The sequence below is a fragment of the Saimiri boliviensis genome, chromosome 10 (assembly GCF_048565385.1).
Source record: "Saimiri boliviensis isolate mSaiBol1 chromosome 10, mSaiBol1.pri, whole genome shotgun sequence".
NCBI classification, from domain to species: Eukaryota; Metazoa; Chordata; class Mammalia; order Primates; family Cebidae; genus Saimiri; species Saimiri boliviensis.
In genome coordinates this window covers 18,691,006-18,708,141 of record NC_133458.1, presented here as the reverse complement: position 1 = coordinate 18,708,141, position 17,136 = coordinate 18,691,006, and the positions used below count along the sequence as shown (strand labels likewise).

General features: G+C 45.6%; 1 protein-coding gene across 4 annotated transcripts in view; it reads right to left on the bottom strand.

Moving 5' to 3' along the window:
- Positions 1 to 17,136, bottom strand: part of KIAA1549 (KIAA1549 ortholog) — a 151,534-nt gene that overhangs the window by 78,074 nt on the left and 56,324 nt on the right. For all 4 annotated transcript variants that reach the window (XM_074379018.1, XM_074379020.1, XM_074379019.1 and 1 more), the window contains exons 2-4: positions 6,384 to 9,071; positions 1,795 to 1,883; positions 531 to 708 (exon numbers count right to left, since the gene is read on the bottom strand). In XM_074379018.1, the coding sequence (XP_074235119.1) occupies positions 531 to 708; positions 1,795 to 1,883; positions 6,384 to 9,071 (2,955 nt within the window). The remainder of the gene's footprint in view (positions 1 to 530; positions 709 to 1,794; positions 1,884 to 6,383; positions 9,072 to 17,136) is intronic.

The following is a 17,136-nucleotide window of genomic DNA, read 5'->3' as shown; positions in this document are numbered from 1 at the left end:
TTCGCCATGTTGCCCAGGCTCATCTCAGGCTCCTGACCTCAAGTGATCCAACCACCTCAGCCTCTCAAAGTGCTCAGATTACAGGCATGAGCCATCACACCTGGTCTAAATTTTTTTATTTTTGTAAAGACAAGGTTTCCTCATGTTGCCCAAGCTAGTCTCAAACTCATGAGGTCAAGCTATCTGTCTGCCTCAGCCTCCCAAAGTGGTGGTACTACAGGTATGAGCCACCACAACTGGTCTAAAAAAATAATTTTCAAAAAAATTAGCCAGGCATGGTGATGTACACTTTTAGTCCTAACTACTCAGAAGGCTAAAGCAGGAGGATTGTTTGAGCTCAGGGGTTTGAGGCTTCAGTGAACTATGATCACCCCACTGCATTCCAGCCTGGGTGACAGAGTGAGATCTTGTCTCTAAAAATCATCATCATCATAATCAATTCTACAAAAGATTTCCAATATTTTTTAAATACAGAAAAATAAAACTAAATTCTTTTTACAAATCAAAACAACTCTGTTGAGTTGTCTCACCTGTTTGAACTTGGAACCTGGACTCTGGCACAAGGAAAGAAGGTTTCACAGACAAGATTAAAGGAGTCTGGTCACGCACAAGCTTACTGTTTATAAGCACATTTATGACCGATATTGCCGTGTAAACGAAAGGACCGGATGTTACCAGGAAAGTGAAGTCAGTAAATAGTTCATAAACCTAGAGAAGTAAGAAATACAAAGACAATTCAAACTTAAAAGGAAGCTGTGTTAGAAAAATTAAAAGTTATAAATAAACTAAAAAACTGGTAGTTTCAAATGAAGGGGCAGCGCATCACAGATCATCAAAATTTCATTTTAGTTACTGCTTTTACTCTCTGTCAATCTTTGCAAAAACAGCACAAAATTATGAGAGCAGCAAGAAGGAACAGTCAGTAATAATGAGTTATAGGGCATTCAAGGTGTTTGTTGTGTTTAAAACACACAGAGAGGGGTACTTACTCTACTGAGCAGCACTGTCCAAAATAAATATACAAGGAGCCACTCATGTAATTAAAAATTTTCTAGTGACCACATTAAAAGACATAAGAACAGGTGAAATTAACTTTAAATGCATTTTATTTAACATATCTAAAATATCATTTCAACATGAAGTCAATACAAACATTATTAATGAGATATTCTACACTCCTTTTTCACTGCATTTTTGGAGTCTGTCATCTATCTGTCTTTCTGCATGTATGTATTTTCCCCCATAGCTCATCTCAGTTTGGACAAGCCCCATTTCACTGCTGTGTCGCCACGCGTGGGCTGCAGTTCTGGTTCTGGATGACTCTGCTCTAGATGGACCGTGGCCTTCTGGGATCATTGAGAAGTGGTACCAGCATGGGATCCAGTCTAAAAGACTTAGATCTACATCTCTATCCCACCAAATGTCCAGAAAGATGCACCTGTACTCACTCTAACATCTAATGTAAACACGAATCCAAGTCCTTTCAGGTAAATCAAGGGAAGTAAAATCACATAGATGATTTTACTGCTGCCTCTGGTCTGAGAGCCCTTTGTTCCAACTCTGCCAACACATCCCCCAAAGGACTAACCCTGACCTCATGTGGGATCAGGAAAGGTCTTCCCAATGTAGTGACAGTGGAGTGGAGATCCAAATGATGAGCAGGAGTTACCCAGGACAGGAGGGAAGAGAGGAAAGAGAATGATTCCATGGCCATAATCACCTGCCTCTAACCTGGGGTTCTCACATCCGCCCCGGTACCATCAGACATCGTACTCCTGAGCCTCTGGGACTCACCTTCAGTTCCACTGCACGGTTGAAGTGAATCCTCAGTACTTCTTTGATTGCTGTAATGATGTACTCCTGCACAGCTCTTCTGGCCAGCACTACAAATTAAAGCCAACCACCAAATGCATTTTAATGTCAGTATGAATCACATCTCTGGACCCCAGCACTGTGCCAAAATGCGTTAGCAACTCCAAAAGTCTTTTTGTAAAACAAAGGCCAGACCAAGACAGAACAGGGGTTAAGGATCTAGTTGCTGCTAACTACCTGGAAAAGAACAGCAGTGGGGACTTTGAAGACATGAGGTCAACTCTGCCTAGCATCAGCTCAACACACTAAGAAAACCATCTTTGCCCCAGACAGGTCAGATCAGGAATCGGCAGCAATGACCCAGCCAGGGGACAAGGGGCTTCTAGTTCTCATTTTCACCTGGACAAATTCCAGGCTCCCTCTTGGTTCTGTCCCTCACAACAAAACAGGAGGCTTTAAAAGCTCTCAGAAGTAACATTTTAAACGGCCTTAAAATGTTACTCAACAAAACCGGATGACGCCTTCCTCTGTAAAATAAGGTCTCCTACCCTACTGTTTCGAGGCAAAACGTGAAGAGTTTTTACCACTAATAATAAGGAAAAAAGATTTCCACAATTCCCACATATTAAAATTTTATGTAGAAAATAAAATATTTTGGGGCCGGGCGCGGTGGCTCAAGCCTGTAATCCCAGCACTTTGGGAGGCCGAGGCAGGTGGATCACGAGGTCAAGAGATCGAGACCATCCTGGTCAACATGGTGAAACCCCGTCTCTACTAAAAAAATACAAAAAAATTAGCTGGGCATGGTGGCGCGTGCCTGTAGTCCCAACTACTCAGGAGGCTGAGGCAGGAGAACTGCCTGAACCCAGGAGGCGGAGGTTGCGGTGAGCTGAGATCGCGCCATTGCACTCCAGCCTGGGTAACAAGAGCGAAACTCCGTCTCAAAAAAAAAAAAGAAAAGAAAATATTTCTCATAACCAAAGTCTAGTTCTATTTAACTTTCTTCACATTTAAAAAGTTCCATTTAAAGATCTGTACTAAGAAGCCTGTCCAGTGTTTAATAAGCTTGTTCTTCTTTTCCCTATTTTTTCTCTCCTCTTCCATCAACTTCCCATAATGCAGAATTAGAATACACTTGATCCTGTAATTGCTTTCCATTTCCTGATTTTAATTTTTAAAACTGGAGACTGAATCATTCTGCATTCTTCATTCTTTAAAAAACAAATATTTAAGTTACATTTGATTGTTTTTTCCTATGAATCAGTGATCCGCATTTTTTTAAAGGTGGGTGGGGGCTTCTTTATTAGTTTATGAGGCCATTGGAACAAATCCACAGCCCCTAACCACCTTGCTGAGTCATACCAGCAGCCAATTCTGCATAGCCCACATAGGCTCCAAGTGGGTTGGACTATGCCATAGATTTGAAAGGGAAAGATAAAATGAGTAGGAAGGAAAGGGGAAAGAGTAGAAAGAAGGAAAAATGCCTTATTTAAAAAAGGAAATTAAGAGGGTGGGAGAAATGAGGGAGAAGGGAGACAAGAAGGAAGGAGCAGAAAAGGAGGGAGGGAGGGAGGGGTAAAGGGAAGGAGGGAGAGAAGGGAGGGAGGGAGGGGAGGGGAAGGGAGGGGCGGGGGAGGAACTCAAGAGCTAAACTTGGGGAAATAGAGGCAGAATGAGAAATCAGAAACAGAAAACCCCTAAATAGGAAAGCAGGAAGAATGCATTGTAAGCCGCCCCACATAGATAAAGATATCATCGGTCCAATTGTCACTCTGCAAAGTCCCTACAGTCACCACTATGACCTCCACCTTCTCTGGGGAATCTGAGAAAGATATAAAACTGCAACATTAGGATATGAGGACATTAGTCTTTGGGAAAAGGGATCATCAGCAAACAACTCTCTTATAGATCTTTTCCCAAATGTCTAGTTTTTCCAGAGCTAACAGAAGAGAGGCAAGAGAGACTTCCAGAGGCAGCACAGGGTCAGAAAGGCTCTGGGTGGAAGCGCGGCTCACGCCTCCCAGGGTGCATGCAGGCAAGTGCTTCCTCCGCTATTGTGGACCCCCAGCACCCAGAGTGGCTCTGCTTTACCATCACAGAGTGCACACGAAGAATCCTTTCGTGGAGTCACCTCAATCCCCTCACCACACTCTCACTAACAGATAACTATGAAAAGGACAGCAAGGTCCAATCTAAATGAAGATGAGAAATAAGCCATTATTTCCTCTGGGTCAAAAGTATCACCGGGAGCAAATGACGGCACTTATCTCTGCTAAAAGACACAATTTAATAGAATGGACACTTATCCGCAACTCTGAACATTTACATAAACTGTTCAAGTGTACTTACAATGGCTGAATTTTACTCCAAAAAGCTGTTAAAAATACATGGATACCTAATAAAGGCACCAAATGTCATTAAGCGTAAACTGCATATGAAAGTTAAATCCAGCTATGAGGACTCCTAAAGAAGCTTTCAATAACTCTCTTAATGAGCTGCTTACAACTGACCACTTTGTAACAATTTTGTACCTACTTCGTAATAATTTTGTAAAAAGGAAGAAAAGTATCATGTGCATGAGAAAGGCTTTTCCTTCCTCTCTGGACTGCTCTCATCTTGAGAGTCAAGTTCCTGATTTTGTTACAGCTACGTTTCCTAGCATAATTACCAGCTCCTTCCATCACAGCGCCTCATCTCCAGCCATGATCACTGTCTCCTTCCCCAGAAGACACTGTCTCTTCATCCTCAAATGACAACATTCTATTCTTCCTTTTGTGGGAATCTCCAGTTTCACATTCTTCTGAACCTGTCCCTGATCATCCCAAACAGCCACTTTTGGAAACTCCATGGTAACCACCGTTACTCTGTGGCTCAGTACCATCTTCCTGGGCCCTGAGCTGCTCAAAGGAGGGCTTGTATTTTACCCATCTGTATATCCCTAAAAGCTTCCAGAAGCACCACACATATACTAAGTGCTCAATCATCCCTTGTCACATGGAATAATGAATTGTTTCCCTTTGAGGTGTAGGGAGAAGAGGCTGTCCCAGCCTCTTTCTCCAAAGCCATTCCCCCAGTACGGTGTTGATCACTGACACGTACCTGCCATCAGGATCCTCGCTCCCACCTGCTTGCTCAGAGGGACGAGGCACTGTGACGGTCAGCAAAGGCTCCCAGCCCCGTGCCCCAATCGCAGGAGGGAAAAGACCCACCGTTCTCCTCCTCTTCCCCCTCCACATTCTCTGCTCCTCTCCTTCCTGGTCCACTCCACCCCACTCCTCTACCCCTTCTGCCATTTTTGTCCCCTTTTCCATTTCTGTGCTCCACTCCTACCAGAATCAATCAAGCTGTGGTTCAGACACAGTCATGGCCCTCAAGACCACACACACCTGTCATCTCTTGCAAGGAGAAATGCGGAGACCCTGACCAAGCAGGCCACCATCGCAGGAGGTTACCCTTAAAATAAGTCTACCTATCAGGCATGTCCTTAGGGGGACGTCAGCTTCATGTGCCCACGACAGTCATGCCACTGCAAGGGAAGCTGCTGGCCAGTCTGCTAGCAACCCAGGCTGCCGGGGGAGGGAACCACAGGCTGAAACCGGATTCAGAGGACATTTAGTTCCTCTACTTTTCTTTCTTTTTTTTTCTTTTTTTTTTTTTTTTTTTTTTTGAGATGGAGTTTCACTCTTGTTGCTCAGGCTGGAGTGCAATGGCACAATCTCAGCTCATCACAACCTCTGCCTCCCGGGTTCAAGTGATTCTCCTGCCTCCGCCTCCCGAGTAGCTGGGATTACAGGTATGCACCACCATGCCTGGCTAATTTTTTTGTATTTTTAGTAGAGACGGGGTTTCTCCATGTCGGTCAGGCAGGTCGCGAACTCGCGACCTCAAGTGATCCACCTGCCTCGGCCTCCCAAAGTGCTGGGATGACAGGCATGAGCTATCACGCCCGGCCTCTACTTTTCTTTCCTCAGGACCAAAGTACCATTTACAGGGACTTATGAGAGCAAAGTGCAGTCTACTTTCAAAGAAAAGTAAGAAGAGTAAATGAGTAAGAAATTGCAAGGGTTACCCTTACGCGTAGTTGCCCAACTCATTGTTTGAACTAAACAAAAAAGTGTTTTGCTTAAACTATGTCATCTATGCACCTACTAGGTTATGGCAGGACAAAGATCCTACCAAGAACTTCCAAGGCTTGCTTAGTTCTTGGATTTGTTCTAATATCTGTTCTCCTTGTGACTGCTGAGTAATAGGCATCATCCCGCGTGTGCCTCTCATACGGCAGGCAGGGGCGGAGTGTGCTGCAGGCACTGATGCCTTTATATCTGAACACCAGCCCGATGAAGCAGGTTTAACTAAGCTCCTTGTTTAATGGGTGAGGTAGCAGACGATTAGAGAGGCTCAATAACTGTCCCGAGAACTCGAAGGAGGTAAGCGGAGGAATGCTACCTGGGAGTTATCTAAGCCCAGCGCCTCTGCTCTTAACCACAAAGCTCCGGGCCCCAGAGGCACTGCACACAAGCTCCTTAGAAAGACTGCCCACTCCAGAGAGGCGGCAGGAAGTTGGGCCTTACCAGTTGTGATCAGATAGGCATCGGGGACTGTGATATCACAAACGTATGGCGGCTTGGTGGTGGCCAGTGTCGGCGTGTCGACTGCTGCTTCCAGAGTGAAGGCGGTCACGGGATGCAGGGACGGCAGGGGAGGAGCAGCGCTGCTCTCTGGGGGGCTCTGACTTGGGGCGTCGCTCATCAGGATGGAGTCGAGGGGACCAGCAGTGGCAGCACCGGTGCTGGCTGGGCTCGCTTCCGTGGAGCTGTTCAGTGGCACCTCTGTGGGTGTGAGCAATGGGTCCACGGCGGTCAGCTCTGTGGGCAGAGGGAAGGGGGTCGCTTCAGAAACAAACGAGGACCCTGCTGGCGGGTATGTGTCAGTGATCGACACCGTGCCAGTGGGAATGGCTTTGGAGAAAGAGGCTAGGACAGACGCGTGACCGTCTGTAGCACTGATTTGATCGTCAGGAGGTGTCAGAGTTGAGAACAAAGAAAACGCAGGTAAAATGGGTGTTGCGTGGACAGCGGTCAATGGCGAAGTTGCGTGAATCCCGGCAGTCAAGATGTCAAAAGACCCAGAGCTGGGGGGCACCAGTGTGGTGACTGCGGATTCACGGAAAGAGAGTGAAGACTCAAGATAGGAGGTAGTTTCAGTGAAAGCTGAGGTAAAATGAGCTTCTGAATCCATCCGTGAAACCATCGACGCTCCAACAAACTCCAGAGAATCAGAAGGGAAGCTTGACCGTGGCGACGCTTTAGAGAGGCTAGGTCGGGAAGTGTCGGTGTTTAAAGGCAGCTCAGAACTTGGCTGCAGCTGCGAAAATTCAAGACCTGTGGAGCTGGGAAGAGACAACCGAGATGACTGCAGATCACTCGAGTGGAACAATCTAAATGTCTCAACCAAGGTAGAAAAAGGCTGAGACGTGAAGGGGGACAGGTCACTCGGCATCAGAGACAGAGACGCTTCCGAAGGTGAAGAGACGGAGCCGCTGAGTTCCAGCGGGGGCGTTGAGAAAAAGCTGGATACGAAATTCAAAGCACCTCCGGGTTTATAATCGGAAAAACTGGAAGAATCTTGGTCAGAGAAAAGTGAAGACTCCACTGCAGGAACCACGCTGTAAGGCGTAAAAACACTTGGGTCTCCGACGGCAGGCGATGGTGTGTTTTTGTTCGCTATGGCAGAGAGAGATGAATCAAGGAGAATGCTGGTGATGACCGAGAAGAACGCAGCGGTCACGCTGGATGGTATCACCTGCGTTTCCACAACAGACAAGGAGCCAGCAGCGGAATGGAGTGACGCCGGCACAGAGAGGTGGCCATGCGCAGGGGGAGCCTGTGTGGTTGTCACGCTGCTCACATCCACCTCGGCGGAAACACCAATACTCGTCTCTGAGATTTCCATGGATCTGGAAGAAAGTGGGACCACAGGTCTGGAGGGGAAAAGCGTATTAAACACTGGAGGATCTTCCTCAAATTCAGAGAAGTCTGCTACGACGCTACTCATTAAAGAGATGCTGCTTTCTTCCAGCACGGTCATGGTCAGGGTCTCTGCACCATCCCCTGATCCCACGTCTTTCTCCACGAGGCTCGTGGCCAGAACGTGCCGAGGTGAAGCCACAGTGCAGGCTGCGCACCAAGTGTGTGGTCTGAATGAGGACACCGGGCTCAGGAGGGGAGTGCTGTCCACGGGACTGGAGAGAGCTGAATGGCTGAGCAATTCTGATGTCTTGCTGGAGTCACTAGGGAGAAAGGGCTTAGACGAAACATCGGTTGGTGGAGCAGAAAAGGACGCAAATGCAAGAGAGGTTGAAAGCAATGCAGAATGTGTCCTGCCAAATGCAAGGGCAGTGTGTGACGCAGTCACAGTAGAGTATGTTCTTGGAGAGGTGGTTTCTTCTAGACTTTGACTCAACACAGTGGTCACATCAGGGTATCTGTCTGTACTTGTGACCCAAACCTCCTCTGGAGGCTGTGAGACCTCCCCCAAGGAGGGAAACGGTCTAGTAACGCCATTGCCTAATGGCTGTGGCATTAAAGACCAGGAGCTTAAAAAAAGGGGGGTTTCCACACCCTCTGTTAGGGAAGCCGCCATCTCTGGCAGAGTCCTGCCTGATAAATGACTGTAAGCATCAGTAGGATAAAGCACCAAATTCCTGCCAGGAGTTGGAACGATGCCCTCAGAGGTGCGAAAAGCTGACCGAAAGGCGTGGAAATGACTGGCGGATTCAGCATATGCTGCTGGTTGTCGCGTTGTGTTCTGCCAGCCCGATGTCACTTCTTCATCTTGTAAAGAAACCATGGGTAATGATGGAGTGAGCATGGGTTCCAACGCTCCTCCAGGCAGCCCCGGTGGGCTGACCGTAATATACTGTATTGGAGAAACCATCCGTGGAGTGGTCCAGTGAGTATCTGGCAGAAAGTTATCCATCTCATCGTCATCGACGGCCACCTCATTACTCGTCACCGACACGTAAGTTGCCACAAAGATGCTGTGAGCTGCTGTACTTTCGGTCTGTTTTCCTTGGTTAAAAAAGGCTGTATCAAAAGTAGTGGCAGATGGCGGGGCTGTGACATGGAGGGGACTGCTGTGCTGGGACTCTGGCGCGGTTTCTGTTAAGGCCACTTGTGCAGCGCTGTGCCCAGTGCTTTTCTTCAGCACGAGCTCCACGGAGTATAAGGAAAGGTTGTGCTGTTCCGAAGAGAGCTCATCTATCGAGAAAATCAGAGCTGGGTTAGCGCAATGCATTGGAAGCCACACGGCTAACGTTTCGTTTCAGGCATGAGAGAATTTACTCATCAAACAAACATCCATTCACCGTAAATATCCATGAATCACCATCAGAAGTTACACAGCTAGTTGGAAACCAGAAATGGACAGAATTACCATCAGGACAATATCTGCACATATTCCTAAACTTGGCCACTGTTTTTAACCTAAGCTGTGTGTGTTTGGGGTCGCGGGGAGGTGGGGGGGTTTACACATTTACTTAGTTTTTCCCACAGAACCATGGGATACCAGAAACAGAGGAGGCTGTTTAGTCCATTTTCTCTCATTTATGACATGAGGAAAGAGAGATTTCCCGAAGGTAAACAAATCAATTTCAAGACCACCCAGACAGAGTGGAGCTGGAATCTGAATATAAGGCTGCCTTGACTCCAGAGCCTGCGTGTTTTCTCTTCCATGATAGAAGCTGGCTTCTAAGAGAAATGAACACAGCAACTCATTACATCAGTCACTACCCAAGTTAGAGAGCTCCCTCGTTCTCCAGCTGTGCTCCCGAACACAGTGGCTGAGGCTTCCACATGAAGGCCCCAGGCTTCCTGCAGGTTCAGCTTCCATCATATCCTGCCCCACTCTCAGGCCTTCCCAGCTATGCTCTGGAACCTGGCAGTTCCCCAAACCCAAACACCCCGTGGCCTCCATGGCTGTGCACATTCTCACCACCACCTGGAATGTGCTTCCCCGTTCTCTACCTGGATGGCTCCTGTTGGCCCTTCAGACGCAGCACAGATAAGAGCTTCATCCTCAACTCTCTAAAGCTGGGTTGGCGCCTCGCCCTAGACTTCTCCCTGTGCTTATCATGCCCACCGAAATGAACTGTCTTCTCACTAGATTCCGGGCTTTCTAAGGACAGGCACTGTATACCTGCCTCCCCAGTGCCCAGCACAGTAAATGATCTATAGTAGGAGCTCAATCAGTAACAGTTCGATAAATGAATGGAATCCAAGGATTATCCCAACATCTGTTCAAACATGTTTATTCCTTAACCTTGTGACAGCTGACATTATCATTTAGTAACCTGAGGCCTCTCCACCTGTAATTCAGATACAACGTAGCCTAGAGAAACAGGACAAGTGACAGCCCAGTCACTGATGAAAGCCCAGGGCCCAGGGACGGTCCTCGGCAGCCCAGGCCGGGGACTGAGCAACTATCACAATCCATAACAACACCTCATTTCTCTAATCCCAGCAGTCTATCAGAACATATCTGTGTGAAATGGTATAAGGATAGTCTTGAGTTCACTCTATTTTTTTTTTAAGTAAGTCATTTCTATTCTATTTCTAGCAATATAGCAGACTAGAGATCTTAAAACTCTCTACTTCAGAACATTTAAGATTACTTAAGAAATGTTTGAAAACCATCTTCTAAGCGACTGGATGGCCTGCAAGACCATAAGGAGAAAGTGCTGAGTGCGGGAATAAAACAGGAGCTGCATTAGGGCAGAGACTGGGGATCCAAGGCAGGTTCTGGACCAGCTGGCCTGCTGTTTAGGCCACAGGGGACCAAGGGACAAGTGTTAGCCTAGACAAGGAAAGACCCCAATTGAAGACCATTTTCCAAAAGTGGAGGCAGGAAGTGTCATAATCTCAGAGAAAGAGTGAGTTAGGAGGAAATATGTCCACTTTTCAGAAGACGGCAAAAGCAGCTACTGGCTTCCAATACAGTCCGACTTGAGAGCACCCTGGACTGACTTTCCCTTTTCCCTGTTGGACTCTCCTCAGTCTCTCGCTACTGTTCCTCAGGATCATGGCCTAGAATAAAATATGCACATACATTCATGTCTCAGGCTTTGCTTTCTGGGGGTTAAATCCAGGTTAAGACACTGCTATGACTTGTATTATATGCTCCCAATATTCCTATGTTGAAATCCCAGCCCCCAGGATCTCACAATATGACCATATTTGGCAACAGGGTCAGTAGATGTAATCAGCCTGGATGAGGTCATACTGAAGTAGGGTGGGTCCCTCATCTAATATACTGATGACCTCATAAAAGGTGGAAGTTTGGGCCAAGCTCGGTGGCTCATGCCTGTAATCTCAACACTTCGGGAGGCCAAGGCAGCCAGATCACAAGGTTAGGAGTTCAAGACCAGCCTTGCCAACATGGTGAAACCCCATCTCTACTAAAAATACAAAAATTAGCCAGGTATGGTGGCACATGCCTGTCATCCTAGCTACTTGGGAGGCTTAGGCAGGAGAATCACTTGAATCTGGGAGGCGGAAGGTTCAGTAAGCTGAGATCACGCCACTGCACTCCAGCATGGGAGACAGAGTGAGACTCCATCTCAAATAAAAGTCAAAATCTGGGCACAGACATACACAGAAGTAGAACACCATGTGAAGATGAAGGCAGATATCATGATGATGTATCTACAAGTCAAAGAACATCAAAGATTGACAGCAAATCACCAGCAGCTAGGGGAGGGCCCTGCAGCAGATTCTCCCTCACAGGCTTCAGAAGGAACCCACACCTTGAACTTGGACTTCTAGCCTCCAGAATGGTAAGACAATAACTTTCTGCTGTTTAAGTCAAACAAAGGAAAAATAGATGTCTCAACTTTGACTTTGTATGGCTATGGTACGAAACATCGTCCCTGTATTATCTGTATGGTCCTGACAACTGTATGCTTGAGTCATAATTTAAAGTGGACCAGGTCTCTAGCACCTGTCAGAAACTAACACACAACATGCCCAGAAGAACACACTCACAGCCTGGTTTCAAAGTATTCCTGCAGCTAGAGCTGCAGAACACAGAATTAGAAATTACAAAATACACAGGAAAGCAAAGTACCATGAACAAAAGTCTAGAGAAATCCCATGAAGAAAGTATTTTTTTAAAAGGCCAACTAAATTGAATCACATCTATAAAGACTTTAGATACTGGAATTATGAGATCCATTTTTTAAAGTTCTATTCAGTTCATTTATAATAATAAAGAGAAGACTAGGCCAGGCGCAGTGGCTCAAGCCTGTAATCCCAGCACTTTGGGAGGCTGAGGCGGGTGGATCACAAGGTCGAGAGATTGAGACCAACCTGGTCAACATGGTGAAACCCCGTCTCTACTAAAAATACAAAAAATTAGCTGGGCATGGTGGCACGTGCCTATAATCCCAGCTACTTAAGAGGCTGAGGCAGGAGAATTGCCTGAACCCAGGAGGCGGAGGTTGCGGTGAGCCGAGATCGCGCCATTGCACTCCAGCCTGGGTAACAAGAGCGAAACTCCATCTCAAAAAAAAAAAAAAGAGAAGACTGAAAACATGAGTAATGAGCACGAGACTATAAAAGTTGGCCAGAAATACTTTTTAACACATTTAGAAATAAAAATTTTATAATTAATAAATTTCAAACTCAATATACATGTAAAACAGCAATTTAGACAGAGCTGAAGCAAGAATTAGTGACCTGGGGGATAGGTCTGAAGAAATTACTCAGAAAAGGGCACAGGGAAACAAAGAAATGTGAAATATTTAAAAAAGAAGTTAAGAGACATAGAAGACAGAATAAGACAGTCCAACATACATTTCCTCAAAGTTTTAGGAAAAAAAAAAAAAAAAGGGAATAGGGTAGACATAATATTCAAAGGCATGGTGCTAAGAATTTACCAAAATTAATAAGGGACATGAACCATTCAATTCAGAAAGACCAAAAAAATCCCAAGGAGAGTGAATTTAAAAAAAAAAAAACCACCCGTATCTATAGACATAATGATACCATAGATTAAAGACAAAGAGAAATTGTCAAAGCAGTCAGAGAAAAAGGAAACAGCAACTAAACTAGCAAAAGTAACTGCCTCACAGAATTAGAAGCCAGATGACAATGAAACAAAATCCTCAAGGGCTGAGAGAAACTATCTCACATCTTAGATGTGAATAACCAGGAAAACTCTCTATCAAAACATTTTCAGCTAACAGTGGTTAAACCAACAGAAGACCCACAGTAAAGGAGCTTCTAAATAAGGATACCCTTCAAGAAGATGGGTTATTATCTTCAGCAAGAAGATCTAAGAATAGAGAATATATGATAAACATATGGCCAGATGTGGTGTATCACACCTGTAATCCCAGCACTTTGGGAGGCTGAGGCGTGCGGATCACCTGAGTCAGGAGTTCGAGATCAGCCTGGCCAACACGGTGAAACTCCATCTCTACCAAAAATTAGCTGGGGTGTGGTAGCACGCACCTGCAGTCCCAGCTACTTGGGAGGCTGAGGCAGGAGAATTGCTTGAGCTGGAGGCAGAGGTTGCAGTGAGCCAAGATCACACCATTGCACTCCAGCCTAGCAACAGAGCGAGACTCTGTCTCAAAAAAAAAAAAAAAAAAAAAAAAAAAAAGATAAACATATGGTTACATCTAAACAAATATTGATGGTATAAATGAACAGTAATACTGCTATGTAATTTGTGAGTTTACAAAAGACATATTATATGGAATTAAAATAGTTATGCATAGAAGCTATAAGAGGGACAGCCAGAGGTATTATCGACTTACTAGCAGAGCCAGAGATCAAGAGTTAAGACAAAATTCTGTAAATAGATTTTTGTTTTTATATACCAAAATTTGTAAATAATATTTAGTGCCCCAGGTAAAATATTTCCAGCTGGTTCTCCTAGCATCTGAAAGTCACCAACTTAAACCATATAGAAAATGCTTAAAGGGTCATATTTCTTTCTCCATCATATGAACTTTTAAAATGAATAAACAATAAAAGAAAGATTTTTTCATCAATGCTTAAAGGGTCATATTTCTTTCTCCATCATATGAACTTTTAAAATGAATAAACAATATAAGAAAGATTTTTTCGTCAATATTTTAAGTTGTTTCACAGCAATACTCTAAGGCATTTGTTGTCCTCCACACACCCCAGCTCTAGGATTCCTTGCCTGAGTGCTTGTATCACTTACCTGTCGCATCCCGAGCACAGGTGAAAGAGAACATGATACTTATGACCACACTGACCACAGTAAAATGGCAGCTGTTCTTTTCTACAGCAAAGGCTTACAAGTTATAAATGTAAGAAGTAATAACATCACAGTTCTGTCAAATCGGGTGCCACAGAATTCTGAACGTTTTCCTAAGGATAAATCATTTTATGTGTCTGTTTTTAAACTGCTACGTTATCGTTTGTTTTGAAATATTAGATCTGAACAAGGAGCAAGTTCTCTTTTAAAAAAAATCACAGACGCATTTGGAAGTGAACTGGAAGACTGCAAGAGATAAAATAACAAAGAAAAGCAATGTTTAGTGGCTAATTTATGAACCTGGGTATCTGATGCAAGCTAGAATTAAATCAACTCTGCCTTCTAAGGACAGGGAACGGGGAAGGCAAAGTAGCCATGGGGACAAAAAAAATTCTCCTGACTAGAAATGACGGGGACAAAAACTTCGTATTCAGAAATGGAAGGCGTGCCAAGCTGGGAGGCATTTTTTCTTTCTTTCTCTGTGCCAAGCCCCAGGAGGGACAAAGCGGCTGCGGTGCCAAGGGGAATCACTTCTGCAGTTAACTCAGGAGGAAACTAGAAAACCCAGGCAAGTCTCTCACAGCATAAAAGGCATCAGAGACTCCAATTTCAAGCCCTGGAGATCAATTTTCAAGCTCTAAAGCGTAGGTTCACAAAAGAGGGAAAGCGTCTCTCTTGGATGACAGAGAAAGAAAAGGGGTTGGGGTGAGATGGGTGCTTCTCAGACTGTGACGCCTGCCTGAATGACGCGGGACCCTGGACTCCTGCACCACTCCCAGCTGACGCGTCCCTACCACCCACTCCAAGTAGCCAGCGTTGAGGCCTCTTCTCTATTTAGGCAGCAAATCCGCGTTCACTGGGACCCTACCCTGCACCTGTGCCTGGCCCTGGCCAGGTTCTGGCCATGCTGGACGTCACAGCAGGGAACCACGGCACTCTCACTGACAGGTCACACCAATTCCATGATGACACATTAGTGAGGAAGAGGCCCAGCTGTCTCCAAAACCTGTCTGTTTCAGACTGTCACAAGCAAGACCAAGTAATGCCCTTATATATTTTTTTAAGTCATGTTTTTCTATCTGGAAATCTTCCTGAACTATAGTCGTTAATCATGGAATCATGTATTTTTCTAGATTAATGGATCCTTTAGGACCTAGGTCAATCCCTCATGGTTCAAATAAGACTCAAAATAGCACCCGGAAGAGCCAGCACAGAACGAGGCAGGTTTCTGCATTCCTAGCGGCTGAGGGCTCTTCATACCACACTGAGTTTTGTCAAATCAGGCCACCAAATTAAAGTTGCTGGCAAGAAAATTTAGTTGAAAAACTGCTAGGGCCAGGCACAGTGGCTCATGCCTGTAATCCCAGCACTTTGGGAGGCTGAGGCAGGAGGATCACCTGAGGCTGGGAGTTCAAGACCAGCCTGACCAACATGGAGAAACACCATCACTACTAAAAATACAAAATTAGCCGGGCATGGTGATGCATGCCAGTAATCCCAGCTACTTGGGAGGCTGAGGCAGAAGAACTGCTTGAATCCGGGAGGTGGAAGGTGCAGTGAGCTGAGGTGGTGCACTGCATTCCAGCCTGGGCAACAAGAGCAAAACTCTGTCTCAAAAGAAAACAAAAACAAACAAACAAACAAAAAAAACATGCTAAATGGCCAGGTGCTAGTAGCTCACCCCTATAATGCAAGTACTTTGGGAGGCCAAGGTGGACAAATGGCTGGAGCCCCAGAGCTGGCCAGCCTGGGCAACACGGTGCAACCCCGTCTCTACAAAAAATCAAAAATTAGCCGAGCACGGTGGTGCACACCTGTGGTTCCAGCTGCTTGAGAGGCTGAGGTGGGAGGATTGCTTGATCCCAGGAGGTGGAGGCTACAATGAGCTGAGACTGTGCCACTGCAGTCCAGCCTGGGGAACAAAGCCAGACCCCGTCTCAAAAAAATAAAAAATAAAAAACCTAAACTATGTTAGAGTACAACTGAGTTGAAAGCACTTGCTAAATTCTGTTACTAAAACTTACGGGCAGGCACATGCTTTGGACTCCAAGGCCCCGCAATCCACCTGGGGACAGCTCACAGCTGCAGGCACAGATGCTGGCAAAACACCACCTCCCCTGAGGGCTGGCCTGGGAGGCCCAAGGGACAGCAGTGTCAAGCGTCTCTAAAGAGCTTTCATCCAGACAGAAACATTATCTTTGCTTCTTCGCTAAATTGTGGAGTTTCTTAAAACATGATGAGTCATCTCAACTCTCTGTGGAATGTGAAATCTAAAAAACAAGGGCTCCTGGCCCCCAGGATTTCTAAGAGTTTTTAAACAAAAACAGTTGATCATTAAACCACCCCCCAATTTCACAAATCTCCAGCAAATTTTTCTCTTTTTTTTTTTTTTTTTTTTTTTGAGACAGGTTTTGTTGTGTAACCCAGGCTGGAGTACAGTGGTGCAATCTCCGCCCACTGCAACCTCTGCCTCTTGAGTTCAAGCGATTCATGCCTCAGCCTCCAGAGTAGCTGGGATTACAGGCATCCACCACCACACTCAGCTAATTTTTGTATTTTTAGTAGAGGTGGGGTTTCACCATGTTGGCCAGGCTGGCCTCAAACTCCCGAGCTCAAGTGATCCGTCTGCCTTGGCCTCCTAAAGTGCTGGGATGACAGGGGTGAGCCACCGCACCTGGCCAACTTTTTCTTCTTCTTCTAGTTCTCAGGTTGTCCTAGGCAGATTTTTAGTGCTGTTCCTAAAACCATCCTTTCCCCTTCCCCACCTTCTAGTTTTCTTCCTGGTTTAGAAAAAAGTGCCTTCGCCATGTTTCTCCAATGCCAAATGTACACCAATGCCTTCTACCAGGTTACCCACTTCGCCAACTGGTACCGGCTTTATTATCAAATATTAAGGAGATAATATTATTTATAAATACATATACATATATAAGTTATGTCAATCATACAAAGAACACTTGAGTGCCCATCACCCAGTTTGGGAAGAAGAACGTTACCCTTACCAGCGACGTTCGCAGCGTAACCCTTCCCGACGTC